The sequence below is a fragment of the Cryptotermes secundus genome, unplaced genomic scaffold, assembly GCF_002891405.2.
Source record: "Cryptotermes secundus unplaced genomic scaffold, Csec_1.0 scaffold33, whole genome shotgun sequence".
Classification (NCBI taxonomy): Eukaryota; Metazoa; Arthropoda; class Insecta; order Blattodea; family Kalotermitidae; genus Cryptotermes; species Cryptotermes secundus.
The window spans coordinates 303,526-322,885 of NW_019727088.1; the positions used below are offsets into that span (position 1 = coordinate 303,526).

A 19,360-nucleotide genomic window follows, 5' to 3' on the forward strand; every position below is an offset into this window, starting at 1 on the left:
CTGGCTCCGAATACGTCAACCTACCTGCAGACAACATTAGCAGCTGCTGCGCATCTAGCAGAGGGACAATTTTTAAATAAGGGGCAAACATTGAACAATGTAAAATCTCTGATATACCGAGCAGGAACTCGGAGACCAACGATTTCCAGGACAGAAGGGCAGAATTTTGAGCCAAAATAAATTTGAATAAGAAAGAGAGCATCAAGGCGATGTCTCCTAGTACATAAAGTATGTAATTTTAACTCCTCAAGAGCAAGAGAATAATTGTAATGAACTTGAGGAAAGAAACGTTTAAAACAAAGGGCCGCAAACCTCTGCTGGATGCGTTCCAGTTTGTTGGCATCAGTTGACGTAATCGAATTCCAGACTACGGACGCATATTCAAGCTTAGATCTAACTAACGTAGTGTACAAGCTGAACATACAGTCTAGCGAAGAGAAATTGTAGGTAATGTTACGAACTAGACCCAATAGTTTCGCACAATAATAATAATAATAATAACACTTATTGATGCATGAATTGGATAGCGTCGTCACGGTCATAAAAATTTTAATTTCTACTAGTATATTCACACGGACAATACCAACAAACACTATCAGTGTTAAAATAACATTATGCCTATGATTTGTAATTCCTGTTCATCATGACATCTGTAATAGATTAGTCGAAGCTTTCTGGTTCACAGTTATGGTAACAGGTGGCAGGATGTTACGTCTCACAGCATGATGTAAGCCACAACAGGAAGCATACTTATCGACGGGCTTGCAGTGGAACTCGAAGCAAAATTTCGACACAGAACTTTTGTTCGATAAATTAATTTTCGTTAGACGAAGATGGATCAACGGATATGACAAATGTCCGACGAGAATACCAAAGCGAAGATTATTTCAGCAGCAGGGAATTTCACTACTGGAAATTTTCGTCTGTTATGTCGGTCAGGTCACGACCTCCACCAGGGTTCTTTGCTGCTTTCCTCCGTCAGGGTATACATATGCAGATTTTGCAACTTTAATCAACTGCAACACGTCCCTGTCTCAAATTGCCAGTGTTGGACCACAAAGACTGCGACACAAAAATTGTTATTATATCTTACTGCTGCCATCAAATTATTGTGCCTCCCGCCTTGCGGCCAGTTTATTATTACAAAAGCGTGGATGAGGCACCCAAATTTCTTATTACTGTTCCAACGCTGCCACCATCAAAATTTAGAATATTCCACGTAACTGCCACCAGTTCAACATCTGTGGATAGCTTCTACTCCGCCCAATGAATTAATTATTACTAATACCCAAAATAACCCAAATAAACACTAAACAGGTTGAAACGAAAGCAAATACAATTAAATCTATAATTACATACGTACAGCCTATAAACATACACAATCTGTGATTACACACCTTGCAATAACCTCTTAAACCTTTCTACCTCTAGCCTACTAAACTTAACAGTAAACCAAATTTTGTATTCTAACCACTGATTAGCGACCCAAATTTCATTTCTTAACATCAATAAACCATATTTCCTATAGAAACACTCACTCAAGGAGCCAAAATTGGTATTTTCAACAAACAACCAGTGAATCAAATGTTACGTCCTAACAGTCAATCAATGGATCAAATTAGTACTCTGCAAACAATAAACCAATTTTCGTATCCCATTAGTGAATCATTTAACCAACTTTCAAATTTTAACCAACAATTAACGCACCAAATGTTACACCCAAACTTATTACTAAACCACTTACTTGTATGTAGACCATCATTCAGTAAATCAAAATTCATACATTCTCACAATCACCCAATAAATCCAACATGAATGTTTGTGTACATTTACATCATTAAACTTTTATATAAATATTTTAAATTTTTCATATGTAATTCACATTTTCTTTAACAACTAAGGATCTAAGTTCATTTTGCAGCGAATCTCACTAAGTACTCATTTATGGGCAAACTGCATGAATATCATTCTGATCCGCAAAATACACATATAATGTCGTATAGGTAAAATACAATAAAAAGCTTGGGAAAATGTCACATAATTCTGAGAGTGATCAGAGTAAGAACGCGTATTATTTTCGACCCACAGATAACTTATGTGGTTGCTTTCCGACCGACAGATGCACGGCAGATTTACAAGGCTCTGCTTGTAGCTAGACAGCGGAAAACGCCATGAGTAAACGAAAGGCACCTTTCTAATATCATTCCACGGAGCGTATATTTTTCAATAAATGCTCCAAGTTCACTCTATTTCTTATGTGTGCTTGACGCCAAGTCAACTTCATCCTCCATTATCTAATATCTACCTACCTATATATCTATATCCATCTACCTACCTACATATCTATCTATATATATTTATCTACCTATCTGTCTATCTACCTGTCTATGTATTATCTATCTACCTACTATGTATGGCTCTAAAACCCTTGTGGACCTTGGCCGCTTTTTCAGTTTCTTAATCTACAAACACTCGATAGTACTCCTTGGACGGGGATCGGCCCGCTGCAAGGCATCTACCTACACACAGAACAATATAAACACAGAATAAAAGGACACAGACATACTGTTGTATATGGTGGCACCTGGTATAGATTACTGTATAAGGTATGGTGATGCTTACTATAAACTGTTGTATATGTTAATACCTATGTGGTATATGGGGATACATAGTATGTAATGAATTGTTTTATAAGATAATTGATATAATATGTTATATGGTATATTGTAATATGAGGAAAAGACTGTACCTTATGGATACATAGTATGAGGAAACGATTGTACCAACAGAAAGTATCAAGAGATTAACTTCAGGTAGGATCAAAAGATTAGAGGTTTGTCCTTCACCTGTGCTGTCACAAGGAAGAGGCTTGTTTTTACTAAGAACAAGACAGCTGTGGACCCTCCAAAAACTCACGAGGGTGATGCAATGAATGACGCTAGTCAGATTACTCCAGAAGGGTAACGCCCTAACCGGACAAGATATATACCCCACGGGGCGTAAGCAAAGACGCTTTTGATATCGACGCTGCCTGAGATATCCATAAAGTGGAGCAGGAGCTGTCTGATACCAGGAGTCGGCCGCTGCCCTTGCTTAGGCAGACCACTGATTTTCTTACCAACAGGGTTTTCTCTATAACTGTGTACATTATCAATACATGTATTAGTTAATTTCAAGTTGCAGTACTCTCACACCCCGCACTGACTCCCAAGGGAACCGCTCGCCCTGCCAACCTGCAATCTGTCCCATCACCGGGATACAATATATGCCTTGAATGGGATTCGAACACACGACTGCAGTGTTAGAGCGAGCGAAGACGGTTCATGCCTTAGACCGCGCGGCAACTCTCATCGGCCCTAATATCTACAGATGTATTAATGTTAGGAGATAAGAATGTATTATGTAGACCTTTATGTACTTTTTCTATTTCTTGTGATGTCTATCTCTTTTCAGCAGTTTATTCTCAATACGGGGAAGTTCGTTACAGGAGAAGGGACTATCCTTATTATTATCGCACCCGTCAACAATGCAACAATATTTTTAACATACGAGTATGTCTACTGCCCTCCCTGAGTTCCAGGTCTGGGGAGAGGGAGGGTGTTCTTTGCTATCCTATCCCAAATTAATTTGCCTTTAGAAGAGATTAAAAATATGTACTTTCAAAAATAATGGCAAGGAGTGGTGAATCTCCTTCATACAAGACCAAAATGCCGACTCGATCACAAACTTCAGGCCATGAAACAGAAATGATGGCGCTCTATCTCCTGCAGCCGACAGATTTTTGAGAAAGACCCCGAACTACGTGTCTCGTGGTACGCGGGTTCAAAAACCCGGCGGAGGTCGTGGAATTTTTAAGGGCGGAAAAATTCAGGGAACAAGTCCTCCGGGAGGAACTTTAAGCCGTGGGTCCCGTGTCGTGGATTTACGGAACGTAAAAGAACCTCATGTCTCTAGGAGACCTCTGAGCAAAATTAGGCCAAGTTTCCCGCCCAAGTAGTTTCCAATTCCTCCGGTAGATGGGGGAAGTATCAGGTCCACTGCCAGAGGAGGGGGGACCTCTGTGACAGAAAGGGACTAAAGTATTAGATACCACTGCCAAGTAGAGGGTAGAAACCTTGCTGGCAGAAAGGGACTAGGAACCCCTGCCAGAGGAGGGACGACCTCGCTGACAGAAAGGGACTAACTATTAGACACCACTGCCAGTAAGAGGTTGGAACCTCGCTGGCAGAAAGGGGCTGATAGTAGGCACCAGTACCGGTAGGGTATGGAGACAGTAAAAATTAAAGTGGGACGCACAATGGACCAGTAACCGGTCTAAGTGCATGGCGAAACCCACCCCCTCAATACGGAATACGGAACTACGTGTCGATCAGTGGCCGCCGTGCCGAGTGGACCCAGCTGGACTCCACCCCCCTCCAACTAAGCGAATTAAAAAAAAAACTACTTGTCGAGAAATTGTCAACCTTTTATAGAATCCAAAGATTAGCTGACGTATTCACAACAGCCTTCTGCTTAACTCTATTCCAAACGACTTTAATACAGACCACACCTTCACACCCACATCAAGATTGAATTTAATATTATCTTTCCATCTAAGTCTAGATCTTCCAGATGGTGTCTTCCTTCTCGTCTTCCCGACCAAAATCCAGTGCATGCTACATATTGTAACGTGTTTCGTTACTGAAGACGCCGTAGAGATTGTTAACTGGTTTATTTAACAACCTACAAGTAACGGCTACAATTAATTATAACACAGTTGCGGGTTTCACACTTTACAAACCCTACAACCAAATCTCTTCACACTATCTTCAGGAGTATTCACGTATTAATAACGTGGGAGCTATACAAATCTCTCTGAGTTACACACTCCAAATACACTCGGTTATCACGAACTATCACTGATTCTCGCACACGCGTCTGTAACTCGTAACTTGCGAACTGAGAACTGTCGTCGGCGGCTGTGTAGCTCCATTATAAACCCTCAGCAGGGCAACGAGAAAACAACCACGTGGTAGGCATCACTGTTGCTACCGTCGTCTATCGCAACCACTGTTTATCCGCGTTGCATAGCGACCAGTGCGCTGGGACTCGGCTCACTTCGGCTCCGCTCGGCACATCACCGCGCGTTGCGCGTTACGTCACCGTGGGGAGAGTGGCGGGGTGATGACTNCATTACCATAGTAACGAGAGCGCTACGTTACCGCCACGAGCCGCTGGGGAGGTAGGGGTCCTCCGTTGCGCAACACGTCACAATATCATTTCATCCTTCTTAATTTTATAGCCCTAGTAATATTTAGATTAGAATGATCAAGTCAAGGGGGATGAGGTGGGCATGGCATGTAGCACGAATGGGGGAGACGAGGAATGCGTATAGGATATTGGTGGGAAAGCCAGAAGGAAGGAGACCACTGGGAAAACCAAGGCGTAGGTGGGTGGACAATATTAAAATGGATCTTAGAGAGATATGATTGGATGTTATGGATTGGACTGATCTGGTGCAGGATAGGGACCAGTGGAGGGCTCTTGTGAACATGGTAATGAACCTTCGGGTTCCATAAAATGCTGGGAAATTCTTGAGTAGCTGTAGCATTGGCGGCTCCTCCAGAAGGGCTAAGCTCCTTGAGTAAGTAAGTAAGTAAGTAAGTACGTAGAAATATTAAGTGAACAGAAATTATGGAGCTCATCTTGTGGTTTTCTCTATTCTCCTGCTCTTCTCTCTAAGGCCATAAGTTCTCCCTCTAAACACTATCAGCCTATTGTCTTACCTTAATATGAAAGATCAAGTTTCACATACATATAAAAAAAGAAGTAAAGTTACTTCCCTGTACATTTTAATCTTTAGGTTCTATAAACAGCAGACATGCAGATATATGAAGAAAGCAGTCTTCTGGGATGTGGNATATGATTATAAAATTACGACAGAATATAATTTCCTACTGCTTTATTCTTGAATATAATTTGAATTTGAATTTGCTACAGTCCTTCTCAAATAAGTAAAGCTGTTAGATTACTCCGTAAGTCACTTCAGTTTTCATAGCAATCGGTAAACATACCCTGGAAACAAGAGTGTGACCATGTCGAGGATGAGCGGCGGTTAAAAGGTTCATTTCTACCCAGCATCTTTTCTACAATTAGCATATTCGTGCACGAAAGATTCTTAAAATTTGGTACGAAAATTCAACGTTCTAATTTTGTTTTCTCTAATTAGTTCACATCAAATAATCTCTACAAATGCGTAAACTTAAAACCACTTACTTATATATCGTACATAACAACAACAGTTGATACAGCTCTGCTAGCCGTTGAATGTGGGTCAATCAGTATTGATTTCAGCACGTGCCTTAATCTGGACAGCCCTGGAACAGAGTGCATGCTGGGACACTCGCTCGATAACCCCTCAGACGGTTGCAACCCGCCGCCAAGCTCGTGTTCCACCCTTAATATTTAGATGCCCTTAACTCCAAAATATTTATCAGATGTCTCGAAAACTGTTCAGTGTACCCTAATGCATATTTTATATAAATATTAATCAGAATGTAAATGCTGCTTGAAACATCTCTGAAGAGTTAATAAAAATGTAATTACTTAATAAAATTAACTGTCTGTAGTAAATCTAGATCTCATCTTATGCGGCTGCTAATGAATACATATTTACGAGAGCTGGTCAATATATTTTAGCTGAATAAAATTGCAATGCTTTGATATTATTTTGATTATCCTAATATCAGGCTTCATGCTCTTATCACTAATACGTAAGGAAGAATTATTTTGTCTATTTATCGAAAGCAGCTTATCATATCAAAATTAAATTACCTCTTTCGTAATTTATAAAGATATGCTCTGTAGTCTTACCTAAGCTTAATCAAGCAACAAGTTGTGAAGACATATGGGTCAGTGGAGGTATAACTCCATTCATTCTTTATGCCCATCATTTTACAATCGACGAAAGGGTCTCCGGGCATTCATTAGGTAGCAGGTTGAGCGGGTGATCATAACTTGTTGGCGAGAAGAAAAATTCCTGTCCCTGGCAGGGCCATTTTCTGGCCACACGATCCCTAGCATGCTCATTATAACAACCAGGCTATCCCGGCTACAATTAGGAAGTCTAATGACCTCAAGAAAGTCAACATATACTTAAGTTTAAAAGATTTTGTTTAATTCTTAATATTAATAATTTCTTTATTTGTTTTAGTAGTGCGTATGGATTTCCAGTAACATTATATCTGTTTCATCTTTACTGATAGTTTTCTCGAAGAAAGATTCTATTGTCAATTGAAGCATTTATATTGTTTGATGGCAAAACTTCCTTTCTACCCACTTCCACTTCCTGTGTAGAAATTTCCGCCCTGAATCAATAGACAACACTGGAGAGCTGGCGTCTGTTATCATCTGTTACTGTCATCAATCGGTTATTGTTATCAATTGAGCTGTGACCGGGTTGGTCAGAAAAACCGGCGTTTACGAGTACTATCTTTCTATTTGAAAGCTCGGCAGCATGACTTGTTGGCAGTTACTTCGTGGCCTGTGAAAGTAACATCAAACATGGAATGTTAAGAATCTTACTCCAAAATCTAGACCTCATAGTGATTATTTGACGTATTTAGAAGCGTAAAATGGGTGTATGTTGAGAAAACAACACTGGACCAAATTTAATTCTGGCCGCGCCATAGCTCAAGCGGTTAGTCGCTGGCTTCCCATCGCGGCGGCCCGGTTTTGATCCCGGTTCTGGTCAAGTGGGATTTGTGGTGGACAAAGTGGCGCTGGGGCAGGTTTTCTCCGAGTACTTCGGTTTCCCCTGCCAATCTTCATTCCACCAATTACTCCACAATCACCCTCACCTATCATCTGGGGCTGGTACAAGTGGCGGACAAAGTGGCGCTGGGGCTGGTTTTCTCCGAGTACTTCGGTTTCCCCTGCCAATCTTCATTCCACCAATTACTCCACAATCACCCTCACCTATCATCTGGGGCTGGTACAACTGGCCAGAAGTGGCTGCAGTACAAGGGACTTAGTCCCACCCCACTAGCATTAAAAAGAATTAGTGCTGGATTCTAATTAAAATTTAAGTTATACAAAGACATATGCTATACCATTTTAAACGCGTGTAAGAAAGAAATGTACAAACGCAAGTGTTCTGCAACTCAACGAACTGCCACTTGGTGTGCTAAAGTGACGATCCGACCTTTTTCTTTATATATTCACGTAGTATCGCTCTCGAGCGCCAGTACATCAATTTACGTATATGCACTGGCCTAAACACGTACTGCGCCGGTACCGGTAGCCGAGAGGTCTAAGGCATGCACTGTCTTCGCTCGCTTGGAAACCGGGATCGCGGGTTCGAATCCCACTCAGGGCATGGATGTTTGGTTTGTGTGTGTGTGTGATCTTTTTTCTGTTTGTGTACAGGTAGATGCCTTGAGACAAGCTGATCACCCGCCCAAGGGGTCCTACCGAATGTGTAAGATCTAGTAAAACCGAAGTGAACGGAGAAGTTCATGGAGGCAGGCCTAGGCCCACTGGGGCTGTAGTGCCAAGGAAAAAAAAACACGTACTGCGGTATTTGCTACATTCGTAATTGTAATCGTTCCCTTATAGGACTACATGGACATTATATCATCTATCATTCCTCATAAAAAAATAATAAAAATAAACATCTGAGCAGGAGTGTATAGAGTTGCCAAATGATTAGTTTTGCACCTGGGCATTTTGGCACTAGTTATTCTGAATGGGTTTTATGACGATAATAATCTTATTAAGTGCCTGAAAGTTTACAGGATTTGAGGTTCTCACAGTGGTGGTTGTGAAGATATAACATCGTGTAGTCAATTGAAACTCAACTGAGGTTTCGGAGGAACATATCACCTCCATCTGCAGGATAGAGAGGAATAAACCAAGCAACAAACCAGCATGAATAATGTAGCAGACTAGGTTTGTGAGGTTAGATTAGGCTAGTTTAATAGATAGCTACTTTTGTAAAACTGGTTTCTTGTTTGATTTGCTGCTAGCAAGAATACAGCTAAAATTTCTTCTCCTCCTCCTCCTCTTCCTCCTCCTTCTTGTGGTGCTGTAGTTCACTTCGGATTTTTTTTTTATTTTATTTCTTGCAAATTTACAATCTACTCCATAGTAGTAGCATGAGTAATTAGTAAATGGTTTAAAATTCGAAGGCTTGTGACGGGTACCATTCAGTTATGGTTCTCCGTATGGTTACACTTCATTGAGGTCTTCTGGCCAGATTTTTTCAGTCTTCTGTTTTCTAAGGGTTGAGTGAATAGGTCACTTATGAGCTGGTTTACATGCTCTGCTGTTCGGTCTTTGTATCTGTTTATGTTTGACTTCATTTCATCTTGTATTGATGGTATTTTGAGTCTTCATGTAAAGTTTGGTTAGAGACGTACCATGGTGCTCCAGATATCATACGGAGTGTTTTGGATTGGAATGACTGAAGGATTTTGGTATTTGATCGTTTACTACAGACAATTCGGATTGCAGCGAGTTTACAGTAACGTGGCTTCCCTTTGTCAAGGTCCCAGTGTATTGTCACAAGCTCTTAGAGAATCAATATTCACTTCGGGTACTCACGTTTAATCTCACTAGGTATCTTATATAAAGGTACATTTGTCGATACCCAATACACAACAATCCCTGACCGACTGCTCTTTATCTACATTTCCCAACGCTGAGGGATTTGAGAAGAGAAAAAATGACGTAATCAATAAACTTTTTATAAGGTCAAACATAGACAAATATCGGGAGTCTTGGCATTTCAAGGGCCATGGATCGATTCTCCCGGTTGGATATTTCTCCAGGTACGTACAGGTACAAGCTACGACATCCGCACCTATTACACCGACAGGAACCTCATTAATTAGAACCGTACAAAAAATAGTGTCCTTTATGCCCATCAGAATAGAGACTGTTTTAAAGCAGAAGCACGCAAAGTAAGCCTACGAGAAATTCAGTTATGCCAGCAATGTTATGCAGCAGGAAAGAACACGGTGTTTTAATCTATGTTCGTGGTTTATTTAACATTTTCATTTACTTATTATACAGTGTAAAATGTTAGGGTGGCTAATAAATAATTAATTAGGGACAATAAGAAATTAACTGGTAGTAATTTGATATACTATCTCAAAATTTACCTTAACGGACTGAGGAAAACGACGAATATCCTCATTCAGGATTGGCGATCTCCAAGCTGAGGACTGAGCACGGTACGCATGAAGGAGAAGTACTAATATCTTCATCGTCACGTTCGGTGACCCCTGCAGTCATAGTCCTTATGTAACATTCTCTCTGACGAGAAGATCGGTTGTCTCTCTTATTAATAAGCCTGGCCTTTCGTCAAGCGTATCTATCACACTTGTAGCACGTTACTAAGAATTCTTCCTTTTGCGCTATATACAAGTCATCTGCAGTACACGCTTTACAGAACAATTCATGCCTATCTTACGTATCTTATGCTACAACGGCAGCTTACACATACACGTACAGGCACACAGACTGTTCGGAGACATGTATGAAGTACGCCATTCAGAAGGGTTCAGGTGCATTACGTACACACAAAGTTTCATTAAAGTTAGTTCAAACATTCACAAGTAAAGGAGGGGGGGGGTTACACACAGACAGCATGGAGATTGCATAAGCCTGCTTTAGGAAAGTTAGCTAATAAAATAATCATAAAAATGTATATACAATTTAAACGGTTAATAACAGCAACTTACTATAGTCGTTTTGATAAAAAGTTTCTATGTATTTGATGAAACACCTCACCACCTTGCGTTGGAAACTGAATTGTTCATTGTAACGGAAGAACAGTAAATTAGCTTGGTGACACCCAAACTATGATATTTGTAAAAAGAATTTCCGTTTCCTTCAGAATGCCGCATGACTGCGTAGCGCTGTTGCCATGATGGAACTTGCCTTGTATAATTCTCAAAGATAATTGTAATATCATACTACAATAAATTCCCATTCGTAATTAGGAGGGCCCAATACTTATTGTCGTAAAACAGAACGTAAGTCAATACTTTACGTAGCCGCTATTGAGCTGCATTATACTATTTTCACAGATGCAACATTCCTCAGTTTTCCTATCTTCAGTGACTACAAAGGTACAGATGTTCCTACGATAAGCACTATGATATGAGGTAAAGGAAGTAAAGTTTTTTTTTTCCTTGGCACTACAGCCCCAGTGGGCCTAGGCCTAGCCCCATGAACTTCTCCGTTCACTTCGGTTTTTCTAGCTCTTACACATTCGGTAGAACTCCTTGGGCGGGTGATCAGCTCGTCGCAAAGCCTCTACCTGTAGACAAACACAGAAAAGCGCGCACACACACAAATTAAACATCCATGCCCTGAGTGGGATTCGAACCAACGATCCCGATTTCCAAGCAAGCGAAGACAGTACATGCCTTAGACCGGATTCGGCGATAATTATATTCGGATTTACCTGCTGCTTCGATTCCATCCTGCCCGGTAACTCCTTCCGTTTAATGCAGCTTGCCAGCCCCAATCTTCCTGAAGTCGGTGTTTCCGGCAAGGGCCGATTAACAGGTCGGCCCGGGTATAGTTACTATGACTGAGAGGCCTTGTGTGATTCCAAGGTGCCGTTTAACAACTGCCTGGCTACTAATACAACCTGAAGTCATGGTATGGCTTCTTGCTTCCACGTCGTTTCAAATTATGCAGTTTCACCCTATTATTTGGAGCAGTATAATACGAAATGCCGGTCACGGTAGTCGAGCGGTCTGAGGCATGTACTGTCTTCGCTCGCTCGGAAGCCGGGATCATGGTTTCGAATCCCACACAAGGCATGGATGTTTGGTATGTGTATGTGTTTATTCTGTGTCTGTGTTGTTCAGGTAGAGGCCTTGCGACGAGCTGATCACTCGTCCAAGAAGTCCTACAGTCTGTAAAATGATCATGAAACTGAAAAAAATCAGAGGACAGGGCCCAAGGTTGCTGTAGAGCAAGTGAAAGAAAATAATCCGAGATACTGAAAATACAGTCAAAAGCAGAACAGACCGATAAGGTCACAAAACATTGCTGAAAACATTCTACTGTTAGCGAACTGCCAATAGATGCGTATATATCAATTAAAAATGTAGCGACATAAATGTTCGGTTAGCCGATTGTTTCTTGTTACTTTACACGGCTATCAGTATGTATAGCATACGGCTTCCAATTCTGGGATGATTAATTAAAGATGAATTGGAAAGAATTTGTAAGAGAGAGGTCTTGGCCTATTCGATGTATCGTCCTGGAATTGGTGTAAAGGAACTAAGGAAAGCAACGAAAACCCCCAGTCATGTTAGCCGGTGTCCCAGCCGAGATTCGAACCCAGCACTTCCCGAACGCGAGTCGTAGAGTCTTACCGCTATGCCAACCCGCTCAGTAAATTGGTTCGTTAGTGGGAAGTAGGAGTAATAATGATTACAGAAATTTGCCCTTCGCGTCGTCCAGACCGACTCTGAGGCCCACCCAACCTCCTATACAATGGGTACCGGGGAATCTTTCCCCGATGTTAAAGAGGCCGTCCCGTGAAGCTGACCACTCACTTCTAGATAGTGCCGAGGTCAAGAAAATGTGGATCTATATATGCACTCCCCCATACGCCTTCATGGCATAATGCTTAAGCACGGGGACATTTCTACGTTCACTTTACAGCACGTCAGTACGACGGTAATAATGAATGAGTGAATATATCACACAATTAAAGAAAGAAAGGAAAAATAGAGAAGAATGAAGGAAACAAGAAAGAAAGAAAGAAAGAAAAAGAAAAAAGAGCTGGAATATTTGTTTTTGTAGTTCATTCAACTATGCTGCCAGGAACATAGACTGCATGGCCGTGGCCAAGTACCGGTTTCCCAGAGCGTCATGTGGGATTTGTGGTGGACAAAGTGACGTTGGTTCAACTTTTCTCCGACTACTTCGGTTTCCTCTGCCAGCTCTCATTCCACAGAATGATCCATACTTGCCTACCATCCGAGGCCGGTACAACAGGCCCAACAGTGGACGCAGTTTCACCCCACCCCGTCAAGAAGTTGCCGCACTGTTTATCGTCGAAGAAATTGATGTTAGTGAATAATAAACTGGAAAAGATGATGACGGAAGAGATCGTGGCCTAATTTAAAGGCCTACCGCGGCATTATTTTGGAGCGACTGAAGAAAACCACTAAACCATTCAGTAACTGTAGTCGGTATTCCAGCGAAATTCGAACTGACAGCACCAAAATACAAGTCAGAAACAGTACCTCTGAGCCATCTTGCTCTGTGAGAAGTAAGAAAAAAAGACACATGCATATAAAGAACAGAAAATAAGATAGTAAGTAGATAGGCATAAAGACAGATGGATATATAACGAGGTGGCGGAATCAACAGAAGGGATGGATGGATGGATGGAATGACGGATAGATAGAGAGAGATAGAAAGACAGGAAGAGCGGCAGAAAGAAGGAAAGGAAGGGGGACGGATACTACCCCGCGGGAACTGAGGACAGCCCTCAGTTGTAGGCACGTCACCTGGAGCGAGTTGCGGGCGGTAGTACAGTGCTCGCGAACAGGGGAAGAGGTCGCTAGTCGCTGCTGCTAAACTGGGGGTGTGGTGCGAGTTAGCTATGAGCTGTGATACCTTTTGTTAGTGGCCAACATGTCTTCCGACGAAGAACTTGATGAGTAAGTACTAACAACTTGCAAATTAGTGGGATTCTCTGTCAAATCGGGTTCTGTGACCTTGTAGCAACCTTTGCCTGACAAAAGGAAAATTTGTCAACTTCTCTCATGTTTACAGGCCATTATATGAACGTCCATTGCATTCGTATGCGACTTTGTATCAATAGCGAGGATTCTGTAGCATGCATATATAAGACAGAATAATAACCGAATTATAACTTCTGATTTCAACCATGATCATTATAATTGCTTTTGCAGAAGAACTGAAGAGAATTATTCTTATAATAGTTTCTGTCCAAAAAGTACAACAATTTATTTAAATAAATAAGCTCGAGAATTTTATAAATAAATAAGACCGATATACAGGAGTACAATTTTCCAGTTATTTAGTATGGGTATGAAAATAATCTCTTACTTTCAAGTGGCAATATACACATCGCAAGTATTTGAAAACAGTGCACAAGAAAGCAGTAAGAAGGATAGAGTGAGTGAGCAATTTGGAACACTAAATATGGAGGGATTTCGTGATATGTGCGGGTTACCCAGCATTGCTAGCGAAACCGGGTAGGTTGATGCAGAGATATGTTCTTGACTTAAATTCTGAAGATGCTCGACAAAAGTCGGTCAGGCCACCGGCTTTCCTTACTCATATTCCATCTGGTTTTCCTCAGTCCCTCCAAGCAAATGCCGGGATGGTAATTTCAATTATGGCACAACTGTTTCCTTTCAAATACTTTACAATTAATTATTCACCAATCATATCATTCCCGGTCTAGAAAACCGAAATTAACGGCCGTGGGGATTCGTTGTGCTGACCACGCGACACCCTCTATCCGCAAAAGGTCGCATTAAGTTTTCCGACAGGCGGCGATCGCTCGGTCGGTATGGTTCGCTTGCGGACTACAGGCTAAGGATTTTTTTTCATATCATTCCGTGTTATACAAAACGAGATACTGAGTGCGTCATAAAAGAGATGCACAAAAATAAATACAGCGAAATCAAGAAGCCTAGGGCGGAATGCGAGTGTGGGTAGGATGAAGGAGACAAGAAGTGAGGACAGAATTGTGCTTAGGAAACCTCTAGGAAAAATCCATCTGGAAAATTAAGGAGACCGAAGAAAAATATAAGTACACATGTATACTTTAGGGAGTTAAGGTTAATGGACTAGACCTGCTCGGGCTTTGATGCTAACGATGTTGAGTTTCCGTGTTTTACTATCAAGGCATTAGTAAAGAACGTAGGTGAGCAACATAGAGTCGCATTACGACGAACATAAGCCAGAACATTTAAACATTTTTACTAACAGCTTCCACATAGTCTAGAGAATGAAACGAGACAGGCTTTATTTGCTTAAGAGTATAATATGAAATTTATGTTCCAACTGTATTTATAAAACTATTTCCCTCTAAATACCTGATCTGTTAAAAATATTGCCTATATCAGGCTACTCAAGCCTCTACTTTGAAATGTGTATGCCTAATGGAAGTTACACAGAAACAAACGAAAGGAATATCAGCCCTTCATATTTTGCTCGTGCCGTAAAAATAGAATTCGTTTTTTCGTTTAGGGTAATGAGAAGTATTTAGGTGAAATTTATGAAATACTGTGTGGAAATACTATTGCTACTTATGGTGAACGTAAGGCCTTTTATAGAGAAATTTTCCGCTAAATATATTTCGATATGTGGTGCAAAGACATTGGATTTTTAAAATGGTAAACATTACCGGCTCTGCCGATTTTAATGACACTAAAAGCTGTAGCAAATATACCTAAATATGTGTATAGAAAGTGTATTCTCATTATCTGGCATACCTACCAAAAGATAATCACAGGGAACCTCTTCTCTGTTTTCATACGTGCTAAAAATTTTGGGATTAGTGAAGAAAATGTTTTATTTTATTTTTATTTTCGTGACAGGATCAAAAACCCGTTGCGTAATCATTTCGGGAACACAAAACAAGGCAGTATCTCTACGGTTCTAATGTAAGGCATCCAAATGGAGAAACAGAGTAGTCTAGGCCAAAAGCATAGTATTCTCCCGCGTACGAGGCGAGATTCCACTAGGTAACTGGCTCACCTAGTCCAGGGTTACAGTCAATAAGTGGATCCCTTTCCGTGATCGATGGGGCGAAAAAAAAAAGTGGACATCGATTAGACGGTGGGCCGAGCTACAAAGGTTACACGACAGGTTAGGTCACGTGAAGTTCGGAGCTCTCACTCGTGCCTTTGAAAATTGCTATCTCCTGGGATGCGCCGGTGTGTAGTCTCGTAATAGTTTACAGACGTTTCGGAGAAACGTACTTCATCTTCAGGGATGAAAAGTAGGCCGAGCAAGTAACAAGTAGAGCAGAGCTGTTGTTTCATTGTTGCTTGCTCAGCAAGACGGTAAACTTCTACCAGACTGCAGGGCGTCACTTCTTATTCTAAGTTAGGTTATTCTTGATCGGATTAGGTAACAGCCTTGCTTTTATATAAATAAAAGGTGAAGGACAAGCAGAAGCGTTTGCACGCATGCTCAGAGAGAGAAAAAGAAAGAGAGATAATAGGCCTATATATGCTATTTCAGATTGCTCCATTATTTTCTTCTCTTGAAAGCCTAAGGAAGGGACTTTTAGGTACCCCGCACTAGTGAGAAGAACCAACATGTTTAATTAGTTCGGTTGATTCGTTGCACAGGAAAATATTTTCCACTTTTAATTGTATATATGCATACTACCCGTTCATGACGCTGCAGCTGAGTTTGCCAAATCCAGAGAATGGCCAGCAAAGTATCCAGATTCAGACTTTATGTTTCTCTTTTGAAACGAGGGCATCAGAGCAATGAACTGAAAATATGTTGCTTCTCGTATCACAAGATAACATCGATTATTTATCGACAAATGAAATAGAGGTATTCAAGTAGTAATCATAGAAAACGGGTATCTTTTTCAGAATCGTCTCCAATAAAATAATAACACTGATTTATAAAAGAATTCTATTTCTGATATTCAAATTTGAAAATATATTTCCTTGAGTAGTGAATCAACGGAAGCAAATAAATCTCACTGTACAAACGTAAGCACATTGTATGAGTTTCATTCAAACTCGTAAAGCTGTTCATTGTTACTTTCTATAATGACACATGCGCAAGTAGCACGCTGTATGCTACGAACAGTAAAACATCTATGAGCGAGTACTGGTTCACGGGGAACGGCTACCCCTAAATCCACGGGGCACAATTCTTCTTGAGAAGCTCAGCTAAAGAAGAAACTCCCTATCATTCATCGCATCTGAAAGATCATCACCATGAGCACAACATCCCACCACCGGATCCAGAGCTGAACCAGTTGAATCGCTCCACACTCACACATTATCCCACTTCGCGTTTTGTTTCCATGCCGTCTGTGTGCAGCGTCGATAACTACTCATTTGTCGTTTTCTTTATTGTCACTACATGTTTCGGCCTGACTGGCCTTCTCCAGGTGTACAGTTTGTTGTGATTAAGGAATCTGCTCCTTATTCTAATGCTTAATCACAATAATCTGTACACCTGAAGAAAGCCGATTAGGTCGAAACATGTAGTGTCAACAAAGAAAAACAAGTGAACAGTAACAGACGTTGCACACAGGCGGCATAAAAGCAAAATGCAGAGTCAGACCTATAGTGTACAATAGGAAGCTGTAATATAACATTACTCACACACTATAACAAACTAAACCTAACTAAATTCAGTGGCTTCAGTCCACAAGCGAGCTATACCGACCGAGCGACCGCCGCTTGTTGGCGAAGTTAGTACCAACTTTTGCGGATAGAGATTGTCGCGTGGTCAGCGCAATGGATCTCCACGGCCGTTAATCCCGGCTCACGTACTTCTAATCTACTTGTTTTTAAAATGTTGCCTTATATTCGTAGTTCAATATTATTATAGAAAGTCGATAAAATAAATACAAGAACATATGAAATGAGCAATATTTCATCACGTTTCATGAACGCTCGTCACTCCTTTCGCGGAACCCAGTTCGAAGAACACTGCTCTAGCCGAACGGAACGTAAGTATGGCCACGAATGGAGATCAGCGAAGATACCGCGTTGGAAAATGCAGAGGAAACTAGCAATACCTCTCACAGGGAATAACCAGCTCATTCTGAAATAACAGCCCAATCCGATTTCGACTATACAACAAGTTTCACATTTTAGCTGCCTGGGAGGTGACATTTTTGACCGCCTCTGTGGTCTAGTGGTCAGAGGTCCTTGCTACAGATCCAGAGTTGCCGCGTTCAATTCCGGGCGCTACCAGATTTTCTAAGTAGTAGTAGGTCTGGAACAGGGTCCACTCAGCCTTGTGAGGATAATTGAGGAGCTATTTCAAGGAAATAGCAGTTCCGGTCTGGGAAACCGAAATTAACGGCCGTGGGGAACCGTTGCGCTGACCACGTAACACCTAACACCGCTCTTTTCCAACCCGCCTTGTTTGTATCGCAGTCGGAATGGTGCTATCCCTGCTACACCTGTTTCTACCTTAGGACAGTGTATGATGGCTACTGGAAGTTGTCCTCACAGATCAAACTAAGGAAGATCGGTATAGGTACGGGAAACTAGCTGGGTCGGTTCGCATGAGTCTCAGGGTAGCGATGCCGAAGAAAGCGTTTTTCTGAGAGTTGAGCCAATTGACGTTTATTCACCTGCTAATTCACCACACTGTTAAATTAATGTATTCTTAGCTTTAAGTTACAGCGTTACACTATCGACAAGCTATGTCTCGGAGCGTGTAAGGGTCACGTCCGTTCAGTTCGGAATATTGTGAAAGTCTCCCTTTTGTGGAATGGCTTGCACCCCCACGCCGGGAATTCGAAAGATGGTGTTGACATATACATTTCATCCCATCTTCCGTGGGAAGCTTGAACGAGGCAACTCAATCATACTGGCCCTCATTCACAGGCAACTGTAACAAGTTCTGACCTGTTCTTCTCATTGACCTTCCCTTTTAGGCGCGTCCGGTTCCCTGTACCCGAGCTAAATTTATGACTGATCGTAAATGTCATAACTCCGGACTTCTTGTTTCTGCCAGAATCTAGAAATTTTCAACATAAACACCGTATTGCACGTCCCAGACGATGAAATACGATATTATAGATCACGATACATTTCCAGTAATATCGAAACATAAGACTTTTGAAATTTAAAGTACCGAGAATTAATTAGAAATAAAGTTCATGGTCATCTATAATCATCCAAATAAATAAGGGCTCAGAATGATCAGCGTCACACCCTCTATCCGCAAAAGTTGGTACAAACTTCGCCAACAAGCGGCGGTCGCTCGGTCGGTATAGTTCGCTTGCGGATTACAGGCCACGGAGTTAGTTTGTTTGTTTGGGAGGTGACATTTTTAAGATACAATAAAAACAAATAAATCAAAAAGTGCAGTATGTGTGACGAAAATATAATGTTAAAATGAAAGTAAGGATGAGGAAAGACAACTTTTAAAATTTGTAAACTAATGGAAACTTTCGTATGGAATTTGAAACTGGGGTTCAGAATTACAGATTGCACTAGTAAAGTTCAAGCAGCCGGAATAAAATTCATTAGAAACAATATTAAAGAAAACATACGGATGGAGAAAAATATGTAGTAAATAAATGAAAGAAAATGACTACAGAATCTGATAACTCATTTCATCTCACCAGCTCAAAAACATCCCTTGCTTTGAT

At 41.1% G+C, this 19,360-nt stretch overlaps 1 protein-coding gene and 1 long non-coding RNA gene across 3 annotated transcripts in view; one reads left to right on the forward strand and one right to left on the reverse strand.

Annotated features, from left to right (window-relative positions):
* LOC111864253 overlaps positions 1-19,360 on the reverse strand; it is a 74,656-nt gene that overhangs the window by 4,880 nt on the left and 50,416 nt on the right. The gene's annotated exons all lie outside the window — the stretch shown is intronic.
* LOC111864252 (uridine phosphorylase 1) overlaps positions 13,506-19,360 on the forward strand; it is a 61,361-nt gene continuing 55,506 nt past the window's right edge. For both annotated transcript variants that reach the window (XM_023851343.2, XM_033751364.1), the window contains exon 1: positions 13,506-13,676. In XM_023851343.2, coding sequence (XP_023707111.1) covers positions 13,651-13,676 — 26 coding nt within the window. In that variant the 5' untranslated portion in view covers positions 13,506-13,650. The remainder of the gene's footprint in view (positions 13,677-19,360) is intronic.